The sequence below is a fragment of the Oxyura jamaicensis genome, chromosome 2, assembly GCF_011077185.1.
Source record: "Oxyura jamaicensis isolate SHBP4307 breed ruddy duck chromosome 2, BPBGC_Ojam_1.0, whole genome shotgun sequence".
Classification (NCBI taxonomy): Eukaryota; Metazoa; Chordata; class Aves; order Anseriformes; family Anatidae; genus Oxyura; species Oxyura jamaicensis.
Window position 1 is genome coordinate 51,942,752 of NC_048894.1, and position 27,570 is coordinate 51,970,321.

At 44.5% G+C, this 27,570-nt stretch overlaps 4 protein-coding genes across 11 annotated transcripts in view; 3 read left to right on the forward strand and 1 right to left on the reverse strand.

Annotated features, from left to right (window-relative positions):
* Positions 1 to 10,918, forward strand: part of KIF13A (kinesin family member 13A) — a 125,951-nt gene extending 115,033 nt beyond the window's left edge. For 5 of the 7 annotated variants that reach the window (XM_035316820.1, XM_035316821.1, XM_035316822.1 and 2 more), the window contains 2 exons: positions 7,503 to 8,583; positions 9,402 to 10,918. In XM_035316820.1, coding sequence (XP_035172711.1) covers positions 7,503 to 8,583; positions 9,402 to 9,685 — 1,365 coding nt within the window. In that variant the 3' untranslated portion in view covers positions 9,686 to 10,918. Of the gene's footprint in view, positions 1 to 7,502; positions 8,584 to 9,401 lie in introns of those variants that run through there. The other 2 variants (XM_035316825.1, XM_035316824.1) reach the window with 2 other exon arrangements.
* A 2,997-nt stretch (positions 10,919 to 13,915) lies between these two features.
* On the forward strand, positions 13,916 to 20,938 carry SIRT5 (sirtuin 5). Its single transcript, XM_035317005.1, has 9 exons — positions 13,916 to 13,994; positions 14,334 to 14,468; positions 15,553 to 15,686; positions 16,972 to 17,197; positions 18,354 to 18,441; positions 19,393 to 19,446; positions 19,864 to 19,987; positions 20,542 to 20,657; positions 20,777 to 20,938. Exons 2-9 carry the CDS (start codon positions 14,354 to 14,356, stop codon positions 20,850 to 20,852), a joined length of 933 nt encoding a protein of 310 aa, XP_035172896.1. The 5' UTR covers positions 13,916 to 13,994; positions 14,334 to 14,353; the 3' UTR covers positions 20,853 to 20,938.
* A 168-nt stretch (positions 20,939 to 21,106) lies between these two features.
* On the forward strand, positions 21,107 to 25,354 carry NOL7 (nucleolar protein 7). Its single transcript, XM_035317008.1, has 8 exons — positions 21,107 to 21,282; positions 21,376 to 21,436; positions 21,530 to 21,579; positions 21,721 to 21,752; positions 22,696 to 22,780; positions 23,706 to 23,827; positions 23,904 to 23,981; positions 24,969 to 25,354. Exons 1-8 carry the CDS (start codon positions 21,122 to 21,124, stop codon positions 25,040 to 25,042), a joined length of 663 nt encoding a protein of 220 aa, XP_035172899.1. The 5' UTR covers positions 21,107 to 21,121; the 3' UTR covers positions 25,043 to 25,354.
* Positions 25,355 to 25,602: 248 nt separating this feature from the next.
* RANBP9 (RAN binding protein 9) overlaps positions 25,603 to 27,570 on the reverse strand; it is a 30,259-nt gene continuing 28,291 nt past the window's right edge. For both annotated transcript variants that reach the window (XM_035317007.1, XM_035317006.1), the window contains exons 12-13: positions 26,952 to 27,063; positions 25,603 to 26,558 (exon numbers count right to left, since the gene is read on the reverse strand). In XM_035317007.1, the coding sequence (XP_035172898.1) occupies positions 26,428 to 26,558; positions 26,952 to 27,063 (243 nt within the window). In that variant the 3' untranslated portion in view covers positions 25,603 to 26,427. The remainder of the gene's footprint in view (positions 26,559 to 26,951; positions 27,064 to 27,570) is intronic.

The following is a 27,570-nucleotide window of genomic DNA, read 5'->3' on the forward strand; positions in this document are numbered from 1 at the left end:
AAAATAAGGGTTAATGTGGACATAATCACCTGTGATCATAACTGATAGTTATAATGAGTGGTTGCTTGCCTGATTTGTGAATGCGATCTTTAATTGGAAATAACTCAATTGTTGTTTTGTTTTTTTAAAAACTATTTGTGTGTGACTTGTCTTGTGGGGAGGGCGGGAGAGGGGAGGCCTTCATTTTTACAGTACGCAAATGGTTAAGTAAAGTGTGGTTTAGTGAATCATGTCGTTGCCACTCTAATATACCTTGTGTGTTACCCAGATTTTGTGACTATACCCCAGAGTAAATGGAATGATCCCATTTGGTGTAAGTAACCGTGCATTTAGGTGTGGGTACACTGTAAAAGCTTCTAATTGCCTGATGTGGGAGTAGTATCACTAAAATAAGATTGCTGCTCTTAATTAACCTGCAGTCTGTCTTCATCATAATTCAGGCGGTGGATTTAGGTGGAGGGTTTTTATTTTTCTATTTACCTGCCAAATCCTTTTCTCACTGCTGCTTCAGCAAAAGTTTTATCATCATTTCTGCTGTGTGAAGGACTTGGTTTTCGGGCTGTGGAACATGGCTGTGAATACTTGCTTTAATCAGAGCTTTAGATTTAATATTCAGAACCTTGAAATGATTTCCCTTAAGTATTACGGATTTCTTATTACAAAGTGTGGGATTCTCCCTACTCAGTGTAATTTTCATTCTTACCATATAGCCAGGCCATTAGAAGAATTTATTCTGGTTATTTCTAATGCCATTTTGTACGCTGTTACACCAAAGTCTCCTGAGAGTTCTGGTGTATACACTGGAAGTTTGGCTGTTTCCAGGTGGCAGCTGTTTTCTTTTCCATCGTGTTACTTTTCTATAAGGCAGCATGAGTCAGTGTGTCAGCTGAGTCACAGCCCCAAATGGCACAAAAGTACTTGGGAGACAAAATCTTCCATTGGGTTGAAAAACATAAATCATCCCATAGAACCTAATCTGTCACCAAATTTTTCCACTATAACTTCAGAGCAGTTTTGATCCCTTGAGTTAAAACAGGGTCCCACCCCAGGCATGCTTTGACTTCACACAAGTCTTTGCCCGTGCTGTTTTCCAAAGATAAGCAGAAGCTTTCAGAGCTGGAACCGGGCAGCATCCTGCACCAGGCTTTTCCAATTACACTGAAACTAATTCACTGAACACTTCAAATCCACTGCAGCCAACAGGGCCCTGAAAAGAGCCATTCTTTCGATTCTCAGCTGCTTGCTAACGTCATTGCACTGACTTCTCTCTTCCCTCAACATAGACTTTTCTTCAGTTGCCTACTCAGTCAGATCATGGGAACTGATCTATCTAGCTGAGAAATGCTACGCAGAGGTAGTTATATTTCAGCTGGGTCCACTCCCCTGTCTGACCACCAGAGCGGGTACAAGGGAGGCAGGCAAGAATTAGCAGCCATGAGTGGGGAGGAGCTTGAAATAGCTACCCCAGCTTATGGCATTGGCTTTATCACATTATGGCTTCTTGTTGTTTGTTTATCTCTTAGGAAGGAAGCCTTTGTAAGGTTGTAGGCTTCCCAGGCTACTCTGCATTTTACAGAGCTGGAACAAGCCTGTGTTGACTAGGCTGGACTATGTATTTTGTACATTTAGATGAATAGTGCTTTCAGAATAAGTTCAGAGATGACACTTGGGTAGAACATGCCTCCGCATGAAAATTTAGCAGTCTGCTCCTCTCTGAAAGTGAAGTTTCCACATTATTAATCAGTACTCTAAATGATTGCTCTAAGGTACAGTGCTTCTTATTCCTAATTAATAACTGGGTAACTGGTGTAGCTTCAGGTGTGATTCTCACTTGCATCTTTTACTTCATACTGCATGTAAAAAATGCATTAGAAGTAACAAAGTGACTAAACAATGTTAGTAATTTTAACTGGATTAATATTTTGCATCTAAGTAGACATAAGAATGATATTTGGCCTCTTCCTCATGTTTCTCCAGGATCTTAACTTTTTCTTTAATAGTCAAAACACACCTGGTGATGGCAGAGGGGGAGGGCTGAAGTGGTTAACAGCAAATGTTTTTCTTTAATTGGCCTTAAATAGAGCATTCAACCTGAAATTTCAGGTAGCCCTTCCACATCTGTTAAATACTGCACCTGTTTTAAAGCAGCCTGACACAAGAGCATGTCCTCTGTAGAAAGTGAGTACAGTGAAATACATTAAGGTCAGATTAAATGTTTTCATACTCAGTGTATTTCAGTAATGGCTGTAATTAACATTTCTCAGGTTTTTTTGTCTAGCAAATCCTCCTAGTGGGCAATGAACTTAATGCTGTGAAAACTGGAGCACCAGCAGTGTAAACACCAAATAAATATTATTGATTTTAAATGAGTAAAACAGGGACAAACATATTCAAGGTTACTTGAGAGCTGTAAATCAGAAATCTGAAAACTCAGGTACCTTTTAACTAAGAAAAGTAGTGTGTTTGTAACCTGCTTAGTTAAGCGGGTGTACAAAAGCTGCTTTGGGTTGGAGTTCTTGTTTACTTTGCTTCTGTTATTGCTGAATCCTTACTTACCATCTTCTGTCCTTAGTTCTTGCTGGGATATTCTTACTGCTACCAGTTCTTAAAACTGTTTCTTATTACAGTTTTCTGTTACTTCCCAGGTAGGTGTCACAGTTTCTTTACCAATTCTTAATTGGTTTTGTTCGTTTGTTCTTCCAGTAGCCTGAGCAGTACAAGAAGGTTTCCTTCTTTTTTCCCCACATCTTAAATCGACAGGAATTTGAAGAACCCTGAAAATGCTTTACTTCTGGAATTTCCCTATCAGAAAGCTCAAGAGGAGCTTTGACAGGCAGTATTTCTTGTCCTCACATGGGGGCACCTTTTGTCCACCACAAGGTGATATCTCATCACCTCCTATTTTGCAGAGTTCTTCATAAACCATAATCTAGTAGTGAGACTGCATCTCTGTGCCATAGCTTTTGTATTTCTGATGATAGATAACCCCCGAACCATGCATGACTGGCAAGGTGGTTTCTTGTTAGACTTCTCCTGCCCAGGCTCGTGATGTCTGTGTCTGTAGTGCCATTTTTCAATTACAGTGTCTCTAATACAGAATGATTCTGAGCATGGTCCCTATGTGTCCTAAGACATTTTTCAGTCAGGTGAGGAATATTTCAGGGAGAATATTTCAGGATTTACAGAAAACTCTGTAAGAAAAATGCCTTTGATTTCAAGTGGATGTTTAACTAGTATCTGCAAGAGGAAACACTTGCTTAGCAAAAATGCTTATTGATTTGGAGTTCTTGTATTGTCTTAAACCCAGCATATTTGATAACCACTAGAGTCTGTAATGTTTTGAAAACAAACCTTCAAAGTTTTTCATTCTATGCAGAAAATTGCATAGTAAATGAGAGAGGAAGGAGTAAACAATATCTGAGAAAAGGTCCCTCAGAGATGAGTAACACGTATATTCCAGCATGCAAAAAGATGCTCTGCATAATGCTTTAGTGCATGGAAGGGTATTGTGGTTCCGATAAGAGGGACTAGCTATAGATTTCAGATCCAAAGAACAGAATTTTAAATAATGTAAAACATTTTTAAAAGTACTATGTAACATTTCATAGAATTCTCTCTCAACTCTGAAGAAATAAGTAGTTTCAAAATGAAGTCTTCATCCAGATTATATATGAGAAGTAACTCTGAATCAAAGCTGTACAATGTAGCAACCAAAGGATGCCAAGCCTTTACTTGAGCAAATAGTCTGAAATCTGTTTGGGCTTGTCAGATATGCTTAGATAACTAGAGACATCTTCTTCAGATGCTGATTGCCCTGCTAACAAAGTTGTAAAAATGGTTGAAAATCCTGGTTCAGCTTAAAAGGCCATCCTGTATGGATAGTTAGACTGAGTAATATGTACTATGAGTTTTTGGTAGAATGAACACAGTAGAAATGAAAATGAGACCTTGTAACAGATAAGGACCATAGTGAGTAGTAATCGCTTCAAAAACACAGGATAAAAGTGTGGTCATTTAGAACATACTTGCATTTGTTTGTTGGGGGGAAAAATGGGGGAAAAAGAAAAATAAACCTCCAGGTTAGGACAGAGATCTTGTCACATAGGCATGTGTTGCCTAATGCATACGTATGAGGATGTTTTAGTTTATTGCGCTACTGAATGGGTCAGGGGACCTGGTCGCAAATGAGTTGGAGAAAGCAGAGGTACTCAGTCACTTCTTTACCTCTATGTTAATCTGTGAAACCAGCTTTCAGGAATCCCAAGGCCCTGAGACCCAAGGGAAAGTCTGGATCAAGGAAGACTTGCCCTTGGTGGAGGGCCACCAGTCTGGGGAGCATGTAAACTGCATGTATGTACCCACCATGATTGCTGGGGGAGCTGGCTGATGTTATTGTGATGCCACTCTCAATTATCTCTGAATGGTCTTGGTGACTGGGAAAGAGCAGATAGATACAGCATGCTACAGACCGGTCAGCCTCACTTCCATCTCTGGGAAGGTGATGGAGAAAATCCTCCTGGAAAGCATTTCCAAACACATGAAGGACAAGACAGTGTTGGGCAGAGAGCACTGACAGTGTGTACCAGACACTGTCAGCAGGCTGAGAGAGGTGGTCCTTGCTCTCTGTTCAGAACTGGTGAGGCTGTGTCTAAAATACTGCGTCCAGTTCTGGGCTCCGCAGGACAATGAAGATAGGGGCTTACTGAAGTGAGTGTGGTGCAGGGCTACAAAGATCACTGGCTGTTTGGAGCACCTGACAGATGAGAGGCTGAGCGAGCTGGAACTCTTCAGCCTGAAGGAGAGAAAACTCATGGGGAATCTTAATACATAAAAAATACCTGATGGGAAGGACTGAAGCTGGGGCAGATTCTTCTCGGTAGTGTGCCAGGTGACAGGACAGGCAGTGGGCACAAACTGCAACATGTGAGATTCCATCAGAACACAAGAAAACACTTTTTTCACTGTGAGGGTGGTGAAACATTGAAATGGGTTGTGCAGAGAGGATGTGGAGTCTCCATCCTTGGAGATGCTCTAAGCCCACCCAACTGAACACTGTACTGGAGAGTCTGCTCTAAGTGGCCCAGCTTGAGCAGGGGAGTTGGGCTAAATGATCTCCAGCTGCCTTCCAGCCTAAACGGTTCTGAGATTTCTCTGATACAAGCAATCTCAACAAACCTGTTTGCCATCCATGCATTTGAAGTTTTGTTATACTGTTATTTGAACAAGAGGGATGTCATGCAGACTATCTGCAATGTTCAGAGCTTAGATTCAACAGTGGCAAGCAGTGTGTAAATATCTTGGTATGTTTTGTCTTACAGAAATTGATTTTTTTCTGAGTTCTCAGGCTGCAAAATAAAGTACCATAAAGCCTGGAAGTGAAAATTGAAGGGAAGTTAGAAGTTTTACTGAAAGAGTATTGTAGTGTGGATTCTCTTCCTGTACGTCAAGACAAATTGTTTTATGAATCTCTGACTTTCTTTTCTCATCTGTAAAATATTTTAAGTATTTGCCTAAGTTAAGGAATATTAAGAACAGTTGTTACAGTCAGTGGAGCTTTTGGATTCAGAAGTGTAAACAGTGTTGAGAATAGCCAGTCGGTGTATAATGCAGTGTTAAAGGCAGAGGGGCATGATCCAGTTTTTCTTCCCTCTGACAAAACTTTAAGGATGGAAGAGATCAGTAAGTCAATTTGAAGCTGCTGTTGTAGACCTAATGCAAACTGGAACAACTTCAGGCAGTACCCCTGAGATAATTGCTAAATCGCAAGCTAATTTTGGGTTGTCTTTGATTGCATGCTCAAAACAAGGTTGGTAGTTAGAGGTCACGTCTTTTTTGGGTCTGAAAGCTCGTATGGTTTGTCCAGGTAAGACAGTTGGTCTAGTAAACAGGTATTGCCTTTACCTGCAGGCCTCATCTTGCTTGTGCTGTTAGATCATCACAGATATAACAAAATGCCATACGTGAAATGGTACAATGTGAGATCTGAAGTTTGTAAGAATGATGGGTCTGTGTAGGTAGAGACACGTATATATTGGATCTAGTACTGTATTAGGGGTAGCCTCAGTAGGCTATTAAGTGACTTCAAGTACAAAGGAACAGATGATATTTAAATATAACATTGTACAGGTCAAGAGAATGGTATTTAGTGAAATCATATGGCAATACTTCGCCTTGTTTACTAGGAAATAGGAAACCTTCTCAAGAGTATTTTTATCTTAAATGTATTGGTGGTTCTCAGTGCATCGGTCATCTGGTTACAATGTGCCCATGTTGTGCCTTTCCTTTTCCAGTGATGATTCATGGCAGGTTTCTGGAAGTGTGGAACTTCCTTAGTTGTCATGCAGGATCTGCCTTTGGGACTTGCATTGAACAATATTTGAAATCCATAATATAGATAAAGAAAGACAGAAATAATAGATGCTTGAGTTCCTCTAAACTTAAATTATTTAAATGGTCTTTACTTTACTGGAAATATTACTCTTTCTATTATGAATTTGCCATAAACTAACTATTTTCTAATGTGTACGTACATAGATACATGCATATATTTATATATACGCATACGTACAAATATATATTTGTTTATATGAAAAATTCAGTGCTTAAGAAGTGTTCATGTGGAGTTGTGCTTGCAGTATTTTACGCTGGGGAGGCTAGCGCAGCCATGTTGCTGGGGTATTTCTCAGATGCATCTTGACAAAGTCCTCAACCCTTTGTTCTCAGCTTCACATGGCTTCTATGAAAGCCACGGTTGTGGGCGAATCACAGTGCGTCACCACTCTACCAAACTGAAACCTAGGGAGCTACCTCCGAATGTTATCAGGTTAACTAGTGTCAGTTATTTCCCTCCAAACACGTACATGTATGCATATAAGTGCTTTCTTGAAGATTCTCTGTGATACTTGATTCTTTTGCCTTCGTTTTCAAGCATCATGAATGTGTTCAGATGTGATAGCTAGGGGTAAGCAACATTATTTAGCCCTGCTGGAAACAGATTAATAGGAAATTCTATTGTGCAGGATAGTCGCTAATAATCAGTATTGCGGCAGAGACCCTTTCAGGCCTCTTCTGCTCCTATATATCTGTCTATCTTGTTGGGTGGTCAAGTAGTTCTAGCGAATACCTTTAGGTTTAGGTTTAATTGGTCTGAATTATGGGAAGACATTTTTTGCAATACGTGGCTTTCAAAAACAGAATATGATGAAAATGTGTAAATATCTTTTTCATGTTGTAAGCTTTCCTTATGCCAAACCTTATTGCTTTATATTTTCTGGACTATTTAGAAGTAATCTTTGTTTTCTAAAAATTTTAAGAGCTCAGTTAATGGAGACGGGGTATGTTGCCAGCCGTTCTTTTCAGAGGGGTCTTCCATCCTTCAGCAGAGGAATACTAAACATGTATATTTCTCCATGCTCAGAAGGAAAAAAATCAAGTATGGTTGATTTTCTTGAAAAAAGTTTACTGTCATAGGATGCTAATCCCGCTCAACTCTTCTTTTGCAGGACTCTGAGGAGGAAGACAGTGAGTTGGAGGCCATTAATAAGAAGCTGATAAGTCCACAAAATTTTAAAAATTTCCGACCTTATGTACCAGAGGAGTTTGCTGACTTCAGTGTTTACAATGCTAGCCTGGAAAACAGGGAATGGTTTTCTTCTAAATCAGACTTCATGAGTTCACGTGTTCTTGAGAAAGAGGTATCCCGCAGCCCCACCACTAGCAGTATTACTAGTGGCTACTTTTCCCACAGTGCCTCTAATGCTACTCTGTCTGACATGCTTGTTCCCTGTAGTGATAGCACAGACCAGCTAGCCAGTCACGTGAGGGAGCTGGACTCTAATGACTCTTCAGGACCACCTCTTGCACATGATTTAAGATCTTCTTTGAACAAGGAGTTTCGAGAGTCAGAGAAGGAGTTAGTGAGAGAAAAGTTACCTATATTACCACTGAAAGAAAACAGTGCCTTAACAGAACAAGTCCCACTGTCCCTCAATTCCACTGACAAAGACTCTCAGCATTTACCCAGAGCTGGATCGTTTTCAGCTTTAAGCTCCTCTGATGGCAAAAATGCCTGTCGTACAGTTGAATTTTCAGCACGTGAAGCAACGGTTGAGCACACAATGGACATTGTTGAAGATCATTCATTTACAGAGTTTATGGGCGTCGAAGACGGAAAGGACTTTGACCATTCGACAGCCCCACAGTCCTGTTCCCTTGCGTCCTCCAATGGAGTGAGTGCTTCGGAGCTGTCCCAAGGAACTGATGAGGAGCAGGGCATGTGTGCGGGCCAGCTGGGCTCTGCAAACACCGGGGAACAGCCTTTGTGTTCTGCGTTAGCAAAAGAGACTTTGGACCACGAGACTTACCCTGATACTTCCATAGATGACTTCAGTGGGAAGGACCACTTGGATGGGTCCGACTGTGAAGAGAGTGCTTCTGCAGATCACACCCACGTCTTGCCCAGCTGGGTGGCCGTGGGTGAACAGGTCTGTGTTGGAAGTAACAAGATGGGCACGGTGAGATACGTTGGAACGGTGGATTTCTCAGCTGGAATCTGGGTTGGAGTTGAGCTAAATGTTCAGCTGGGTAAGTCTAAATATGCTCTTGGTTATCTGTGCAGTTAGTGTGATCTATTTTAAGGTTGCATTACAACCACGTTCAGTCCTATTCCATAATAGCTTGGCATCTGACACGCAGAATTCTGGGCTTTCTGTTTGTAAGGATGTTTTGATAAAGATTGATTTTCAGATGTCTTACAGCCTTGTTCTTCTTGCTAAATGCAAAAACAAGCAACATCTAAAATTGGCAGATATTTTTCTATCAATGTGCATGTTTATGGGCAGTGCTAAAAATGAGCACCACTTGTCAAATAGCTTTGCTGCCTGTAGCTGTCAGGGGTTTGTTTGTTTGTTTTCCCTGGGCAAAACTTGATTATAGAGTACAAGTTTCCTTTAACTTTAACTTGATGGGGTCTGGAAGTAAATCAGTGTTCTGTAAGCGTTAAGAGATTCCTACGGAAAATGCCTTCAGATCCTCAGACAGTGTTTTTAGCAGTTTAATAGCTATTAGCACTTACACTAGAAGTTTCTCTGACAGGTAAGTTTTAAGCTTTACAAGTAATTGGTTTTGAGGATCATTTATTTTCTAAAATGAACAAATGCTTACCTTTTTAAACTGTTAGTTAAAGTAATATTTTAGGTAAAGTCACCTTTTTGGTCACAGTTCAAGCCCTCCTTTCCAGGTTTTGTTCACACTAGTGCTTGGTATCTGTGTGGTTTTAGCACTCACAGCTGGAAATCTTGGCTGTTTCCCAGCCAACCAGAAACATTCCCACTTCAATGCTACAGTAATATTTGCTAAGGAAAATTCCGATGATTAATTCTGTGCATTTATTTTCATCGAAGGGAAGCACGATGGAACTGTAAAAGGTAAAGAGTACTTCCACTGCAAGCCACGACACGGCGTGTTTGTTCGTCCCGGACGCCTCAGTAAAGCACCAGCTTCCGCAAGAAAATGGAGTAGCACTTCGCGGTCTCAGGCATCCTCCACTTTAGAGAAAAGGAGAAGTTCTGTGCTTCAAGGCTCATCATCCACATCTAAAACAGGAGAAGTCCTCTGTCATTCAGGAGATGCAGCGGCTTCTGCTTTTTCTAGGAAACAGGAAAACAGGAAATCATGGATTAACTAAACAGCAGTATTTTTGCACTTACTACACGCGTCACTGTGTAGAAAACTTTATGGATTTTTGAAGCTATTGTACATTTTAATCTGTCCATACAGAATGTGTATTCTCCAGAGTCCTTGACTTAATTCTCTAATTTTTTATAAATAATATATATATTATATATATGAATGTGTATCTATAGTTTATCTGCCAGTGGGCAGATACGGCTGCACACTAAAATACAGTTAAAGCTGATCTGTAGATAATTGAGGTACTGGACTATTTGTTACACAACAACTTGGGAGATATATTTTAAACAACAAAAAAAATATTTTATTGTGGAAAAACAGGATGTAAATCCGTATTCGGAAAAAAACCTACGGTTTGCTGTTCTTCATTACCAAAGAACTTGTTTTAGACTGACACATTTGCTGTTTATATCTTTCTATTGTAAATGTTTTAACGGATAACGTGGTGCCATGTTTCTTTTAGTCACTGGGCACCGTGCAGCCTTATGTTCTGTGTTTAAGCACACTGAAATATCCAACTGCTTCGTAATTTTTTTTTGTCTTCCTAGAGGCCTGCCACTGTGCTGACTTGGCATTGTACTGAAGTGACTAACAATGCCTGAAGCTCAAAGTCTGGTGTTTCATGTGTTAACATAAGCCAGCCGGGCAGTTCGACTGCAGAAACAGTATTACTGCAAGGGTGTGAGAGGACAACATTTGGGGTTTTGTTTTTGTTTTTTAGGGGTTTGTGGGGGAAACAGGGAAACAAAGAAGCAGTAGATGGATCGTGACTGCAAACTTTGCACTTGTTACTTGCTGGTTATTATCAAGATGAAATAGAAACTGCTAAAGTAATTTTAATCTGTAAAGTTTATTTTAATAATGGGAATGATGGAGGGATTTATGTCTGGTGCTCATGAATTCCTAAGAATGTTGTTCCACGTGTAGATACTGTAGATGCCTGTACAAGCGTTCTGGATGTTTGTAAAGTAACCTGGTAAAAAATGAGTGAAGTGAATGGCCTGCTGTATCTGTTCTCTTTGTTCTTAGCAAGTGAGTGATTGCGATACCTGGGACCTTACTGAAAAGCTGCTGTTCTTTCTTTGATTGTTGTGTACAGTAAGCGGACTCTAGTGTTTTACTATTTACTGTAAAGAACTGTAATTTATATACTGCCATACTGTATTTAATTGGTACAGACGTATTGTGTGTTAGAATACAGACTGTTTACTTGGGATTTTAAAAAAAATGTTTGACTTGTATTTGATACAATTAGGTTTCATGATCAAATAATGCTGATACCAGCTGATGGTGCTCAGATGCAGAATAATTTGTACAAATGGTGAAGGACTGTGACTGGAGGGGAAGCTGTTTTAACCGCAGCACAAGATGAGAACAGCCCACGTGGATACACGTTCCTCACCTGCTGCTTTCCCTTCCCTTCACTCCAAGGGGGAGCAGAGCTGGGTAACTCCTGCCAGGGAACAGCACAGGCGCTAAAAGCGGGTGTGGGCCAAGGGGATACTGGACAGGTTCCTGGCAGGCAGGCTCCTTACTCAGTACGTACGTCCCTCATCTGAGCAGAATGCAGCTGGCAGCTGGGAGGGCGGTGTGCCAGGGGGACGGGCGAAATTCAGTGTGCTTGCCCTTGACATAACTTCTGGCAGCTCTGAGACAGGATTCTTACATGCTTGTGTTAATCCATTTTGGAGGAATGAAGACCTTTACAGAACACTTCATACTTGTGGTGTCCGGCTGCTCTTGCTGCATAAACAACTCTTGTTGGAGGAAATTACCAGAACAGATAAAACTTCTTTATGCAGAAGTATTTTATCAGGCACAGATGATCCTAGAACACTGCCAAGTATCTTGAAGTTAATTTTAGATGCCATTTAACCTTTTTATAAAGCTTTTTAAAAAAAATGTGCGTATGGGCATATGGATATTTGCCCTAGGCCACTACAAACAATTTTTAAAGTTAATGTAGCCATTTTATTATGGCAAAGATGCAGAATTTATACCAGGTTAGCATCTGCTGAACCAGGCTGTGCATGGTTTTCAACCTTTAAGAATACAGAATACATGATTGCTTAAGAAACACTGAAATAATTGTACTTCCTGGAGTACACAATCTACAAATGCCAGAGAAACATAAAGAACCAACCTGTGTGTAAGCTGTATGCATTTGGCATAACCTGTGCTATCATGACGTTTACTTTTTGCAAACTTGGCACATGAACACGTCCTGCCCGAGGTTAATTTAAAGTTAGAAGAAAAGTATCTAATGAGTGCCAGGATGTAATGTGAAAATGCAGGCTTTCTGGTTGATGCTGTGCTACGTAAACAGAAGCAGGTTTTCTGTCAGTCAGGTCAGAGAAGCAGTTTGCTGTCTTGAACTTTGTAACCAATGGAAGAATGCCTTGGTGAGCGTCCAAGTGCAAATTGTTTTCCATTGTTTTTAAATACGATCTTAACCAGTGTGATGGTTTTACTCGAGTGGGCAGCCAAGCTCCACCACAACCGCTCTCTCACTCCTCCCCTCCTCAAAGAGGAAGGGGGAGAAAAGACAACACAAAGAGCTCAAGGTTTGAGATGAGAATGATTTAATTAAGGAAAGGGGAATGGGGAGAAAGAGAAACAAAAGAAACAACAAGGCCGCGCGGAAGCACAGAAAGGAAAAAAAAGTTATTCTCTACTTCCCATCAACGAGCGATGTTCGGCCACGTCCCGGGAAGCAGGGCCTCAAAACGCGTACCGGTTGTTCAGGAGAGACCCTCCCCCATGAGAGCCCCCCTTTTATTGCTCAGTGTGACATCAGGTGTTATGGAATATCCCTTTGGTTGGTTTAGGTCAGCTGCCCTGGTGATGTCCCCTCCCCATCAATTGCCCACCCCCAGCCTGCTGGCTCTTGGGGGCCTGGAAGGAGTTCTGATGTTGTGCCAGCACTATGCAGCAATAGACACAACACTGGAGTGATACCAGTGCTGTTCCAGCTATGAGTGCAGAGCACAGCACTGTGTGGGCTGCTGCAGGGAAAGGTGACTCCATCCCAAACAGACCCAACACAACCAGCATCTAAAATGTGCAGCCTAATAAGCAGGACGTACAATCCGTTCTAAGACCTGGAGTTCAAACAAAAAAACAAACCCAATCAATGCGAAATAGCAAACGACAGTGCCAGTCTGCCACTCGTCTGAGCTGCCAGCACAAATCTGTCAGCTCAGAGGTTTGGCTACTCCAAATAAAGTTGAGTAATTTCAATCAGCAGGATAGTTACAATGCTAAATTAGATCAGTGGCCTTCTGTCTTGTTTTCTGAATTTATTATTTTTTTTTTCCAAGCTTACAACCCTTTATGAAGATTCAGCCAGAGCTCTCAGGGAACTGAAACAGCTGGCTCCCTCCAGCGAGCAAAAGCACAGCCTTCAGCCAGTGCTTCTCATTGTCCCCAAAACTCCCCCACAAAAGGTTCCTTTAGTAACTGCAGCCAAAGGCAGAGCACGAAATGGTGTCACACCAGTAAGGAGCAGCGCCGCGGGGCAGTGTAGTGGAGGAAAGGTAAGTTGTGATCCAGCAGGAGCAACCTGCCCCGGCCTGACCCGCTGCCTGCCCCTTGCTGGTGTCCCCCTTTCCCTCCGGCAGCGTTTCCAGCCCCGTACAGGCCAGGGTAGAGGCCAAAGCTGACCCCTGGCCACTTCTGCAGCGTGGTGGTACTTGTGGAGGGCTTCCTCAGGTCTGGGGACGCGTTTTAGGAAACCCTTGAGCTGCTGCTGGTACAAAATTCACAGGGGAATAGAATCACAGAATGTCCCGAGTTGGAAGGGACCCACAAGGATCATCGAGTCCAACCCTGGCTCCACACAGGTCTACCCCAAAATTCAGACCAGATGACCGAGAGCACAGCCCAAACGCCTCTTAAAAATGCCTGAAATCTCAGGTGGGTTGACAAGGACTGAAGGGATGTGAAGTTGCTGGGGAAGGGCAGCTGAGGCTGGGTGAAAGCAGCTTCTGTGACTTGTTCCTGTGGAAAACCAAGCTAAAAACAGCTTTCCTCACACAAAAACCAAGAGACCCGGGGCTGCCCGCATCCCCCCGCGTGTCCCGGTGCGACCCGCGTGGGGCCGCCCCTTCCCTGCCCGGGGCGGGAGGCGGGGCGGGGCGGGCCGGGGACGTGCGGGGCCGCACGGCGGGGCCGGGGCCGGGCCCAGCGCCTCAGCGAGGGCCGGGGCCGGTACCGGGGGTGCTGGGGCTGCGCTGCCGCCGCCTCATGAAGCGGGGCAAGCGGCCGCGCGGCGGGCTGTGACCGTAAGGCGCCGGGTACGGTGAGTGCCGCTGCGTTGTGGTGTGTCACGGAGGCGTCCGAGGGCGCGGCGGGCCCGGAGCGGGGCTGGGCTGTCCGAGGTGCAGCTGGAGGCAGCGCTGAGCCGGAGGGGTCAGCCCCTTCTGGGCTTGGGGTGTCTGTGCTGCGGGGCGGGGGGCTGGAGATGCTGCGGTGGCCTTACCGCCAGGAGGGACGAGCAGCAGAGCTGCTGCTGAACCTCATGGGAAAAAATAACAACACGAGTAGCGCTTGTACCCTGCTCTTCACGGAGAATGCCCTACGGAGAATCACAGCAGTATGCTCCCTGAGTGGTCCGCCTGGGTTGCCTTTTTCTTCTCAGATAAAGCCCTCGGAGGTGACGCCGATGAGTCTCTTCCAGTTTGCCAGCAGAAGGTTGGTCTCCCAAGTGTCCTGCAGTCTTAAGCCTTCTCCTGCAAGGAAGCAGCAGCTTTGCTTGGAAATGGCTCGGCCTAGTTCAAGTAAGATTCGTGTTGTTTGCCTCGGTCTCCTGAGCAGATGCACAAGCTAGGTTTGAAACTCTAGAAAGTGTCACGTAATACACAAAGCCTGCATTTTAATTCAAAATGGCCAGAAGAATGTGGGGCTGGTTTGTTCTTGGACTGCTAAGGTTTATCTTCTGTGCCTACATGCTGTATAGCTGCAAACCCCTCACATAGTGCAGTCAGTGTGGTTTGACATATTTATATTTAATATTTATAATTTATGCCCACAAACGTATGCTACTTTATTGCATTTCCTTTTCATACCCCTAATGGGCAATAAAACTCTGCCCTCATTTCTTTGTACGAAAATTATGGAGGGCCTCGAGCATGGGCAGCAGCTCAGGGGCAGGGTGTTGGGTAACCTCAGAAGCCTTGTTTAGTCTAGTAGTAAAAAAAAACAATTACTATATATATTTTTAAACCTGAAGACACGCCTTAACTTGAAATAACCCCACACACCAGTGCAGGTTGGGGCTGACCTGCTGCAGAGCAGCTTTGCAGAAAAGGCCCTGAGGGTCCTGGAGGACACCAAGGAGGCCAGGAGCTGGTGAGGAGCCCCGGTGGCCAAGGAGGCGAACAGCCTCCCGGGCTGTGTTCTGCAGGTGGAGGGAGGTGATCCGACCTGAGCACTGAGCTGGGAATTAGGTCACCTCGATTTTGAAAGTGGTACTTTGTAACTAACCACATTTTTGTCATCTCAGGATTTTACCTTATGTTGAAGAAGCAAACCGTCCCTGCGTGGCAGTGGCAGTTGTTATGGTGGTAGCATCTAGCGTAGGGTTTTAGTTTAAGGCTTCTGTCTTTCCAGAACTCAGTACATCCCTGGTTTGATACATGTTCCCCCACTGGGTTTGCTCATGTATTTTTGAGGGTCTCCAAGAACTGCCCATCAAATTCCAATATACAAAAACTCAGAAAAAAATAGCATTTGGAAATTGAAGTCCTGGCAGGTGTATGCAGAAGCCATTTCCTGATGCTTGTTTGCCAACACTGTCTGTATGGCCTATTTTGTAAAATGCAAGTGTCTGAACTGCTGTTCATCCTTCTACCCCATGTCCAGATATGGCTGATTTTCGAGAAGTTTTTGCCAAAGCAAAGCATATAGCCATAATTACAGGAGCTGGTGTTAGTGCCGAGAGTGGAGTTCCTACCTTCAGAGGAGCTGGAGGTTTCTGGAGAAAGTGGCAAGCACAGGTATGTACTCAAGGCGTGCGTCTGCACAGTTGTGTATTTCCATCAGTTTTTCCATGTGAGTGTGAAGAGTCAGAAGAAGCTAAAGTGTTTTCCGTGGTTTGGTTTATCAGCTATCTGGGAAAAATGAAGTTTTTGCAGACAGCTCTGGGTCTTTCTGCTGTCATTGTGTTCTTGATGCCTTGCAGCTTAGCTGTTTGCTCTTCTTTGGACACCTCACTGCTTTCCTGCCTCATGGGGCCCTTCTTGACTTAAAATTTTAAGAAACTTCTACAAAAATAATAAAGGGCAGTACCAAAGATACCGACTAGTTTTCTTTTAATAGTGGTTCCTGGGGCATGCAGTGGTGCAGTGACAAGCAGCAAAACACCAGAGAAGTACAGGTCCTTGTGAGGCTGGTACCGTGTGGTACTGCACGGGTTTCCAGTGATTGTTACACTATCAGGAACTGCTACCCCAAACACTACAACCATATTTGCTCGCTGTATGCTTTTTTATATATATGTATGTACATATTTTTTTTATGATGGCATTCGTGAAAAATGTCATGAAACTAAAAAATGTCAGGGAGGTGAGATTTTGGAGATGTTTTAAATCTGAAGGTGCACCTTCACCTTTCAGTGACTATCAATTCAAGTAAAGCATGCGTGTGTATAAAAGCCTGTTCCTTCTTTATTGGAAAGCTGGCGTCCAGCTTTTTTATATCAGCAGAGTTTGTGTTGAAGCATTACGCTAAGTTACTCCTCTTTTTTAAAAAAGAGAAAACAACATCGATGTTAGTGCAAAAGGTGTGGTTTAGATTTTACGGGCACATTAAAGAGATGTTAGGCTTGCAGTTTGGTTTGTGCTACACTTAAACTAAAGCAGGAACGAAATTGCTAACAAAGGAGATGCATCCGCACAGTGCTGAGTTTTATGGCTGCTGTGTGAATGAGTTCTGAATGCCCCACATGGTGCGTGGGGAAACATCTCGTCTTCCTTTATGCCACACTAACCTCCTCAGGGTTTGGTGGGGCAGCACAGAACAAGGACCCTGTGTACCATGTCAAACCCTGTGTGATGTGCTCAGTATAAGTTATCTCCTCTCTCCGTAAGACACCTTGGCTTGTCATCCTGGTGGGACGCGGCTCATGACCTATATTCCTGTCACCGTGTCTGGTTATGAGCAATCCACGCCTGTCTTGTTCTGCAGGGCACAGCCAAGCTGGCAGGATGCTGCCGGCCTCCGTCTGGGCGCGGGGCTCTTTCACACCTTCCTTATCGGAGCGACTTGTTGCATCTCTTTCAGGAACTGGCCACTCCGAGCGCTTTTGCACGCAATCCTTCTCGTGTGTGGGAATTTTACCATTACCGCCGGGAAGTGATGCTGAGTAAGCACCCAAACCCCGCACATATTGCCATTGCCGAGTGCGAAAAGCGGCTGAGCAAACAAGGAAGGAGCGTCGTGGTCATTACTCAGAACATTGACGAGCTACACAGGAAGGCAGGCTCCAAGCACCTCCTTGAAATTCATGGTAAGGAGCAGCTCACCTGCCTGCCACGAGACAGCAAAACTTTGGGGAGAAGGCGGTGCGGGATGACTGCTGGAAACAATGAAACTTGTCTTAACTGCATGCGAGTGGTTATCAGCTTATTTGTAGTATCATCCTGTTCTCTTTTGGAAGTTGTTTTGGGCGCTTCATACGCCCCTCTATTTGTCATCAGCCTTTTTAATGAGTTCTGACAGCACAGGGGAACTGGTTCTCCCCTCTCACCTGCTCAGGTTTGCCTTACATCCACTTGAATACTTGCAGAGAGTAAAACCTGGCTGATGCTGCTTCAGAACGGGGAAAAGAGTCTGTCAGGGGCTTCAGCTGTGCAGTGGCAGCGGTGCCACAAATAAAAGGCCTCTGGGCAGGAGCGGTCCCGTCAGCCCTGGCACTCTGCCCTCTGTGCTGCCTGCCGCTTGCCCTCTGTCCTGTCCTGTCCTTCCCGCCTGCGCTTTGCCTACTCGAGGAGGAGGGGACTGGAAGTGGATGAGATTCCCTCCTTCTCCTCCTGGCACTCCTCCTCTCCTTCCCTGTAGTGAGTGGCATCTCCTCTCCCTCCTGCTTTCCGGCAGTGACAGGGGAGCACGATGCAGTTTGTTTCTTTACAGCTGTGGATCCAATGATAAAGCTTTGGGTGTCATTATATTTTGATTATTCTTTACAAAATGCAATCCACTTTAAACTCGTGGGCATCTCTACAGCACCGGTTACTAACTCTACAAAAGTTTAGAGGCATACCTTTTGGGGTTGGGGAGTTCGCATAAAACAAAACTGTGTTAACCAGCATATTATTATTATATTACGGGCAACGTTTCTCTTTTAAGGGGAAAAACAGTAAGCAGAAATCAACTCCTTTGGTGATATTTTAATGAATGCTTTTCCTCTCAAATACTGCTACGAGGCCAAGTGTGCGCATAACTGCGACTCGGCTGTCCTGGGCTGCTAACCAAACGCGTGTGCGTGCGCTGTGCACACAGTGCCTCAGTCAGAAGGCTGCCTGAGGGTTGCAACACCTGGTCGTGTGTGAGTTACCCACAAGCCAAACAAAGGCCACTGGGGATAAACATCACCTTTTGCTTGTACAGCCACGCCTCAGAGCACTCGTGTGATCCCTGATGGGGTTCTTCTTTCTGTGTTTCAGGAAGTTTATTTAAAACTCGCTGCACCAACTGTGGAAACGTGACTGCAAATTACAAGAGCCCGATATGCCCAGCACTGGCTGGGAAAGGGTAATAAACCTGCCTTGCAAACGCCGTGCTTTCTGGTTAGACTGCTGTTCAGTAGAGATGGAGCCCTTGTGGGAGCGTAGAGGAGTTCTAGCCAGCCACCCCGTTTTCTGTTAGGAGTCGTAATGTCTAAATATTACACAACTGTTTTCAAACACGAGTATGCCTTTCGGTAACTTCAGCTAAAGCCCGGGATATAAAGAGAGAGAAGTCCTGTGATTGAGTAACTGTTAATTTTTAGTTAGCATGACATTATATGCTTTAATTAGAACAGTTTCAGATGGTCTGGAACTCTCGTATTGGAGATCGACTTACTGTACTCTTCGAGAAGGGGTGTTTGCTCCCATCCTCTTTGTCTTCCAGTATTTCAAATCATACGCTCATTCCTTGCGTCATGCTGTCATCACTGTAACATATAACAAGATTGTCCTGTTCTGCATCTCTTGAGCACCTAGTAGCTCTTGTGCCTCTACGCATCAGTAAGAGTCTTAGGATTACAGGTCTTGTAGTGCAGACGTGTGAAACAAACAGGAAGGAAAATCAGTTTGCGGGATTTTTTCTTAAGTTGCAGAACAGTCCTTTGGGCTCCTGCATCCTTTTTCTTTTGCTGTTGAAATTAAAAAAAAAAAAGGGGAGGGACGGTATGACAGACATATGCTCATAGGCTTAAAGTTTTTGTCTTTTTGCATTTCACCACATCTTTAGATAGCTTCACAAATAGTTGTTGTGCCGTTGTCAGACTTTGAGAAGCTAATTGCAGCTCTGGGATAATTCTGCATACAAGTCTGCCTGCCCTGTGAGTGGTAGGCTAGGGTTGTAGGAGATGTTTAAGTTGACTGAAATTACAGAATCCTTGATTGGAGAGTGTGCCTTAGCGAATACCAGGTTTTTAGTAATGTATGAAGTACACTCTATTTGTGTGATTGAATAAAGATTTCGATTTTGTAACCTCAGGGCTCCAGATCCAGAAGTAGAAGATGCCACAATTCCAGTTGAACAGCTTCCTCAGTATGTATCGACCACTTCATTTTTTGCTATTAACTCTTCATGCTTGATGCATCTCAAAGGCTTGCAGTACTGTTTGTGTCATTCTGGAAGGACTTGGATTCATTCCGCGGGATAAAAAGACACGGGTCTTTGCCCAGAGACATAGTCTAAATCTAAACCTAAACTGTCAGGAAGACACCAGACAATGGGAGTGGGTGCTGGAAGTTTACCATGACACCAAAGGGATTGCTTGTTTGTGTTCTTGAGCACTGAGGGCAGAACACACCTGATGTCATGGGTTTGGTTGTGAGTAACAGGAGAATTGCAGTAAGAAACTAAGACAAATGTCCAAATGAGAAAGAAAACTGTGCTGCTGCTGTGCAGGTTGAAATGCCTGTGTCAGAAACATCAAGCCGTACCTCTGTGATTTTTAAACAGGTGTGAGGAAGATGGCTGCAACGGCCTCCTTCGTCCCCACGTTGTGTGGTTTGGTGAAACGCTGGATCCTGACGTCCTCACGGAGGTTGAGAAGGAACTGGACATGTGCGACCTCTGCTTGGTGGTGGGTGCAGGTCTTGTAGCCAAGACCGGTACCAGCAGTGGGGCTAAGCCCAAGGGTGGCGCTTCCCCAGGGGAGCTGTAAGCCCCAGAGGATTATTTTGATGATCAGTTTTCTTTCTTAAAAAAAAAAAAAAGTTACAAAACATTGTAAGATCGTAGTTAGCTATTCTCATGTGGCGCTTTGTTTGTTTGTTGTACATTCCATGTACGTTTTGCATCACTGACCAAAACATTTGCTTGGAATATCACATGCCGCTCACCTTATGATCTCAAGTGATAGAGGGGATGCTTTGTTTTGTGTTCCTGAAAGCAGTCTGCCATCTGGGGCATTAGAGCTGAAAATGGGAAAAACAAAACAAAACAAAAACAAACAAAAAAACATGAATCCCAGAAAAACAAACAGACTTCGTTGGGTCGCATCAAACAATTTTTGATCCTTATACCATGTCAAGTAGCTCAGTATGCAGTGGCACTAACTGTAGATCTTTCATTTCATTTCTGTAGGGCTCTCAGGTTGCTCTAAGGCTTGCTCATGACTTTTTGACGCCCCTGCAGGTGGGAACCTCCTCCGTGGTGTACCCCGCTGCCATGTTCGCCCCTCAGGTGTCTGCCCGAGGAGTGCCGGTTGCAGAGTTCAACACGGAAGCCACTCCTGCTACAAACAGGTTCAGGTAAGGCTCCAGTGTTTAAAAAAAAAGAAAAAAAAAAAACACTAGTTTTTTTTTTGCCCTGGTATGTGAGAAGGAATGTCTTGCAGCCAGCCCTTTTAACAGCAGCTTCTCCCTTCCAGGTTCCACTTCTCGGGGCCCTGCGGGACCACGCTGCCGCCGGCGCTGGCCCGGCACCACAGCGAGATCATCGCCTGAGGCTGTGGCGGGGCGGCGTGAGGGGACGACGGCTGTCCGCGTGTGTGAGAGGGGACGACGGGCGTACAATAAAGGCGGCAGCTGCCCGCAGCCTCCTTCTCTGCTGCGCCGACGGCTGGGGGGCGGCGGTTGGGTGAGGGCGGGGAGGGCGCTGAGGGGCGGCCGTTGGGCGCGAGGGGGCGGCCGTTGGGCGCGGAGGGAAGGGGGCGCGGCCAGGCGGCGGAAGGCAGGGGCGCTTCCGAGGCGGGGCCAGCCGGACGCGTGCGGCCATGGTGAGGCGGCGGCAGCGGGAGGCTGAGGCGGTGCCCGCGGGTCCGCCAGCCTCGCCGGACTCCGATGATGACGAGGAGGCCCCTGAGGAGCTCTCCTTCGGCGCGGCGGCGGCGGCGGCCGAGAGCGAGCGGCAGCTGGCCGGGGAGGCGGCACGCAGGTAGGGCCGGCCCTCGCCCCGTTCCCTCCCCCTCCCCCCCATCTTTCACGGCCCCGGCCCCGCGCTGACGGACCGGGCCGGCCCCCCTCGCAGGCACCGGGAGCTGCTGAAGGAGAGGCGGCGGCGGCGGCAGGAGCTGTTCGTGGAGCAGAAGGTAAGGCCGCGGCCCCCCCCCCCCCCCACCCACTCCCTACCCATCCCGGCCGGTGACGGCCGCTGACCGCCGGTAACGGCCGTGTTCCCGCAGAGGAGGAAGCTGCTGCCCGACGCCCTGCTGCAGGAGCTGGCCGCCGGACGGTGAGGCTGGGGTGGGGGCGGCGGGGCGGGGGGCTGCCCACGGTACCTTCCCCCGGGGCCCTCTGCTGGCAGCCCGGCACATCGCAGGGCGGGTGACTGACCGGCCGCTTTCTCTTCCTTCCTCCCTCCCTCCCTCCGCAGACCGGACAAACCAGCCGCTGCAGCTGAGCGAGGTACGCCGAGGTTCCGCTTCTGTCGCACGGTTTGCCCCGTGGGGTTTCCTGTCGGTGCTGTAAGCCGAAGGCACCGTGCTGCTTGGCTGCTGCCAAAGGAAAACAGCGGGGTTGGTGGTGGTCATGCTTAATGATGCCAGTGCCTTCTACAAAAGTTATTTGATGTAGAGTGGTTTCAGGTAAAAGAGCTGAGAACTTCAGCATGGGTAGCAGGCAGGTGTTAAAACAGAGAAGAGCAAGGATGACCAGAAAGAGATTATCTATGTAGCTTTTATAACATAAATAAACACTAGAGATTAGAGCTCTTAGTTGCCTTGATACTTTTTAATAGTTGATGGCATCCGTAAAAACTAGGTAACTTCTTTCAAATGCTCATCTAGAAAATTTGACACCAGGGTACTCACAAATGCTGCTTTCTATCCTGCTTCAAAGGGGGCTAGAAAGACCCCTCTTACACTACACAAAACAAAAATAAGTTGTAGAGTGTTCTTTTAATAATGATTCATCATGATGTAGATGGCTGGTGTAACTGTTGCTACTTCTTTCTTGTTTAAAAAAAAACAGTTGGCGTAAAGCAGATGAGCGTGATGTGGTATTTTGAACGCTCAGTCTCTGTGTTACGTGTTTAGTAGAGAATGAAGCTCTCTACGAGCAATGCTTAGCTGTTGTGTTGCACTGAATTTTTGTCCTGCAGTTAATCCCTTTTGTTGTTGATGCCAAGGAACAGGAAAGGCGAATGGCTGCCTCAGGATGGTTCCCCTTCCCCTCCGTCTAACACACTTAACTAGCTTTCACTAGCCAGAGGGTCTGAAAAAACACTTGTTGGAGTTTGACAGCTTGTTTCTCAGTGGGGTTGTTGTTTTGTTCCTGTTTGTCTTCCATTTACTGCTCTTGATTCATAATGTTCTGGATTTTTTTTGTGTGTCTACTAAATTTTCTCTAGACAAACAGCCTGGCCGTAGGTCTGAGAAGCAGAGCAAAGGCCGTGTGCGGAAACAGGTGAAGCAGGACAAAGCTAGGGGTGCCAGGTATGCCAAAGTGGAAGGTGCGGGGCTTCTGTCTCTGTGGTGGCACTGCTTCCCCCAGTCACAGCAGCTGTTTGGCACTTCGTGGTGTTACCCGTGCTCTCTCTTTCACAGAAGCAAATTTATGTGCTTAACTTGCCCCTGATATGCTGCTGTACTTGTAAAAATATATCCTAACAGCAGATCTTGTGGCATGGCTTCCAGGTAGGTACCTTCACCCTGCCTGATGTACATGGCTGCTGAGTTGTCTGCTTTTCTTTAATCAAATTAGTTGTGGCTATGGATAATACCATGCATGGATTTTTATTTAAGTGCTGTATTTAGGAATGTAATGATTAGCTCTGAATTTATTTGCAGCTACTGGCAAATGAAACTAATTTTAACACTTAGTAAAGGTACACATTTAATAACAGTGGCACAGCTGAACTCCTAAAAACTGTTCTGGGCTTCATTCCTCTTCCTGTTGTGTTGTGTTCACTTCTTGCTCTATACTGACAATTTTAAACATGTACAGAGGTAGAACTAAAGGAAGCGTGTGTGCCTGTAAGCTTTCTTGATTCCACAGGGCTATACCACCACTCAAAATGAAATCTTGAGAAGAATGAAGTCTTTCTTCTCTCACTGGGTGTGAGCTATCCAGGCAGTCATTGGCACACCGGTAGAAGTTTTGCTGTGTGCTGCCTCACATCCACTTGCTGGGGACTTAAATGCTGGATTTCATTCTTGTGGCACTGACACAATTGTAGGGGAAAGTTGCACGAGCTTCTTTCAGGACCAGTTTGAGGCTATTAGTCCATTTTTAATACTGCTGCAAAGCTTGGCTGATAATCAGAAGGCTGTGCAGACAGCTGTTGTGCTCAAGTAGCAAAAGACTAAAGGCGAGTGTTCTAGGTTCAGTAACCATGCTATGATTTAAATCTTTCTTTAGGTCAGAAGGAAACTATACAGCTATGCACTTAAAAGATCAGAGTTTAACAGGCCTTCACCAACAAACAGCCAAAGACTTTGTGTACAGCCATCTCTACGGCCCAGGCACCAACCGAACAAGTGGTATGCAGTTTTCCTTAGGTCTGCGTCTAGGTTTGTCTGCGTTAAACCTAGTAATTAATGCTCATCTCCATTTCAGCAAATGAATTTTTTTCCCTCGCAAACAAGAAAGATCCAGTTAAAAAAGCTGCAGTGCAGTTTGTGGACAAATCTTGGGGTAAGTGTAAAAAAAATAAAACTGAAGGTGGTACTACTTTATGCAGATATGGCTTGAATTATTTTTTCTAAATTTAAATAAGCTTTTGCATGTTACAGGGCTGCAGCTTCCTATCTTCTTATGAGAAGAAGGTGATAGTAAGGGAGGGGAGCAGGATGGTACAGCCTGAGTGTGCCTAACGAAGGCATCGCTGGAGAGAGCCTGTAGGACAAGCATTAGCTCATTTTTCATACAGTAAGCCACAGTCTCAGGGTTAGAGCTACAGTTACTTGTTGAATTAGATAATTTTTCTAATTCTCACTCCGGGGTTTATAGCTTGAGCTGCTGAAGCCATTTCAGATAAGATCTTAAGTTTTAAGATCTTCCCTGCTTTGAGCGAGTAGAGGGAAGTAGTGACCCTTCCTCCCTATAAAAAATGGACATTACAGAAATGAAGGGGGACAGACTTGGACACACATCACTCCTAGCACACCTTGGCCATCAGTCACAGAAGCAAATTCTGATGATCACAGTTTGATAACACATTGTAGGGATAGTACAAAGGCTAATAGCTTTAAACTAAGAGAGGAAGATTTAGATTAGATGTTAGGAAGAAATCGGTCACCACGAGGGTGGTGAGGCAGTGGCACAGGCTGCCCAGAGAAGCTGTGGATGCCCCATCCCTGGAGGTGCTCAAGGCCAGGCTGGATGGGGCTTTGGGCAGCCTGGTGTGGTGGGAGGTGTTCCTGCCCATGGCAGGGGGTTGGAACTAGCTGGTCTTTAAGGGCCCTTCCATGCTGTGATCATAAAGATCAGAGGAAAACATTAGCCTAATTAACACTCCTTAATCAGTCTGCTTTTCACTTGTGCTTTGGAAGTAAAAGCATTATCAGCTTTGCCCTGAGTTCTCCCGTCTAAGCTTCAAATGTTGCAGTAATTAATACATGGCTGCTGGTTACAGAGCTGAACATGAAAAATGCTTACAGCCTGTTTTGTTTTTGTTTTAAGGGCTAGAAAAAAAGCAAAAAGCAACAAAGTTTAAGAAACACTGGATTGCAGTGAAGATGCAAAGTACAGCATGAAGACAGCTTTTTCAGAAGATGCCATCAAGGACCTGGGCTGAAAATTAATTTCTCACCACCTATACATATGTAACAGCTGTTTTTTCCTGCCCCTTCTCCATCACCACTACTCTCTTTCAGCAGGTACTGAACTTTACAGAGCTGTCCCCATTGCCCTGTGTTCTTTACCTCCCCCTTTCAGAACATACTGGGGGCAGCTAACAAAGCACCGGGTCACAGCAGGGACTGGGTGACTTTCAGGGGCTGCTACAGCTGGGCTCAGAGCTGGACTCCATTTCATGAGAGAATAAAGATGAATGACTTTGTACTTACTCTTCTGGATGCTGCCTTTCTTAAACCCATCCAACGGCTGGTTGTGCTTGCTTCATAGTAAGAACATGCTCAGCCTTCACCTGTCAGCAGTTCAGCCACTGCAGTACATTGATTGCAGGGTTGAGCCACAAAGCACCCTGCTTAAATCAGTCCACATCAGCAGCACTGGTCTAGGATAAAGAGCTCAAGAAAGTGTAGCATACACGTCCATGCTACCACATATGTAGAAGTAAGTTTTTAATGGCTGGTTAATTATGATATCACTACATTTTATTGCAATATAGTACTATTTAAGCACTTTTAAAAATGCAAGGTGTACAAAGATTAAATTAAGACTGTAAATTGACTAAATATTTGGTTTTTATATAAATAGGTCATAACCACACTGTGTTGACATGTAATACTGTTATAATACAACAGTTAAACTGGTGAGTCTACACAACAGAAGCTGTCTGTAGTTAAACAAGGAAACAAAGTTGAAAAGACCATGTTAAAACAAAAAAACTACTAAGATCAACAGGTTGGGATTGTAAGTAGCAACAAACATATTCACTCAGCTCCTGAGTAATTCAAGTTTTACAGTACACATTAAAAAATATCATTTCTTCCCATCAACACTATATATCCAAACCATCAGGTGTTTATGCATTTTGCAAATTACATTGATTGAACTATGTAACAATGGGGGTGGAGGTTGGCAAGTCATCCTGCTTGACATTTGTATCGCCCATATGCTAACACATCCACATTTGCTATTTTTCTGTCCCACCACAAGGTACCAGGATTTTTGGTTTGTTTTGGACAATCGTTCAGAGGATTTGTAATTGTCAATTTGGATGGCTGACGTTATCAGTGATATTTTCCACTCTTAGTTGTCTAAGAGGTTTAAAGATGGAAATTTTCTCCTAACACTAAGTTAGAAATCATTTGCATCATGCTGTAAACTAGGAAGCAACATAAAGCGACAGACTTGTCCTTAGTACATAATTAAAATCCCAAATTCCAGTCAGCAGAGCTGGTCTACTTTCCATGTCGAATATGCCACAACACCTTTCAGATCTTCAAATGCATAGCTAGTGTAGGTAATCTTCCACTGTGGCAAACGCGCAGGATCCAATTCCCGATCGAGCCATCAATCCTAGACACTGTGATGCTTGTCCCATCGCGAGGGCAAGCGGCGGTTGCTTTGGCAGGTTGTGAGTCTCTGAAAGAGCATTCACAGTGGTGTTTAAGATACCTCATTAGTTTTCATGATTTTCATGTACTGAAAACAAAATTCCTGTATTGACATGCAAAGCTTACTCTTGAAGAGATATCAAACAGGAACAGTGACATTTTGAAATCCCCTGCCTAGCTCCATTGTTGAAAAAGCCCATTTTTGCTTTGAGCCACAGACAGGTATTACATCTTTTGCATTAACACCTCCCCCAAAAAACTGTTCTACCAGCAGAGCATCCGATACCACCACCCCTCACTAATCACTCTCAGCCAGCCCAGTACTAAAACCAGCACACAACGCAGGGTGAGCAGCAGCGCTGTCTTTCTTCAACAAAAGGCACAGGGGAGGATACCAAACACGCAAACCACGAGGCCTTACCTAGTATTGCACTATTAAGCACAGAGCACACAGGTTCTCTTTGTATCGGGTCAAGCTGGTTTCCAACAGGGCTGCTCCAGGGATCCGAATATGCAAGTAAACTAAAAGCATCCTGTGGAAAGAGGATTTTTAAAACTTATTATTACATCACAGGTATATTCTATAATTGAAAACTAGGAGCATTTTCTTAACACATTTTGACTCATGACTCCCAAACAAGATGGCAGTTGTTTTATAAGCTAGATTTTACCTGAAAATCCTTCATCAGTACAAAAGGATTTTTTAAAAAAGTAACAGCAGTAACAGCAGTTGTTTTAAACAAGTCATGTTTTTCCCAACACAATTATTTGGAAAGATAAAATCAGTGTTTTAGTAAGTGGCAAGAAAGAAAACAGACTGGAAGTTGTAGGCAGTCAGTCTTTGGTAAGGGAATTATTTTCCAGGGCAGTCTCAAATCAAGGTAAACTAATTATATGCATTCAGCATACTAAACAGAGTGCACATTTCTGGCATCTGTATCAATTCTCACTGAAAGCTGTACTTTGATTCCAGTAGCCAAGCTACATGGTCAGAAATAAGAGAAAAGGGATGTGCCAAATTCAGCTCTCCTTTTAATTTC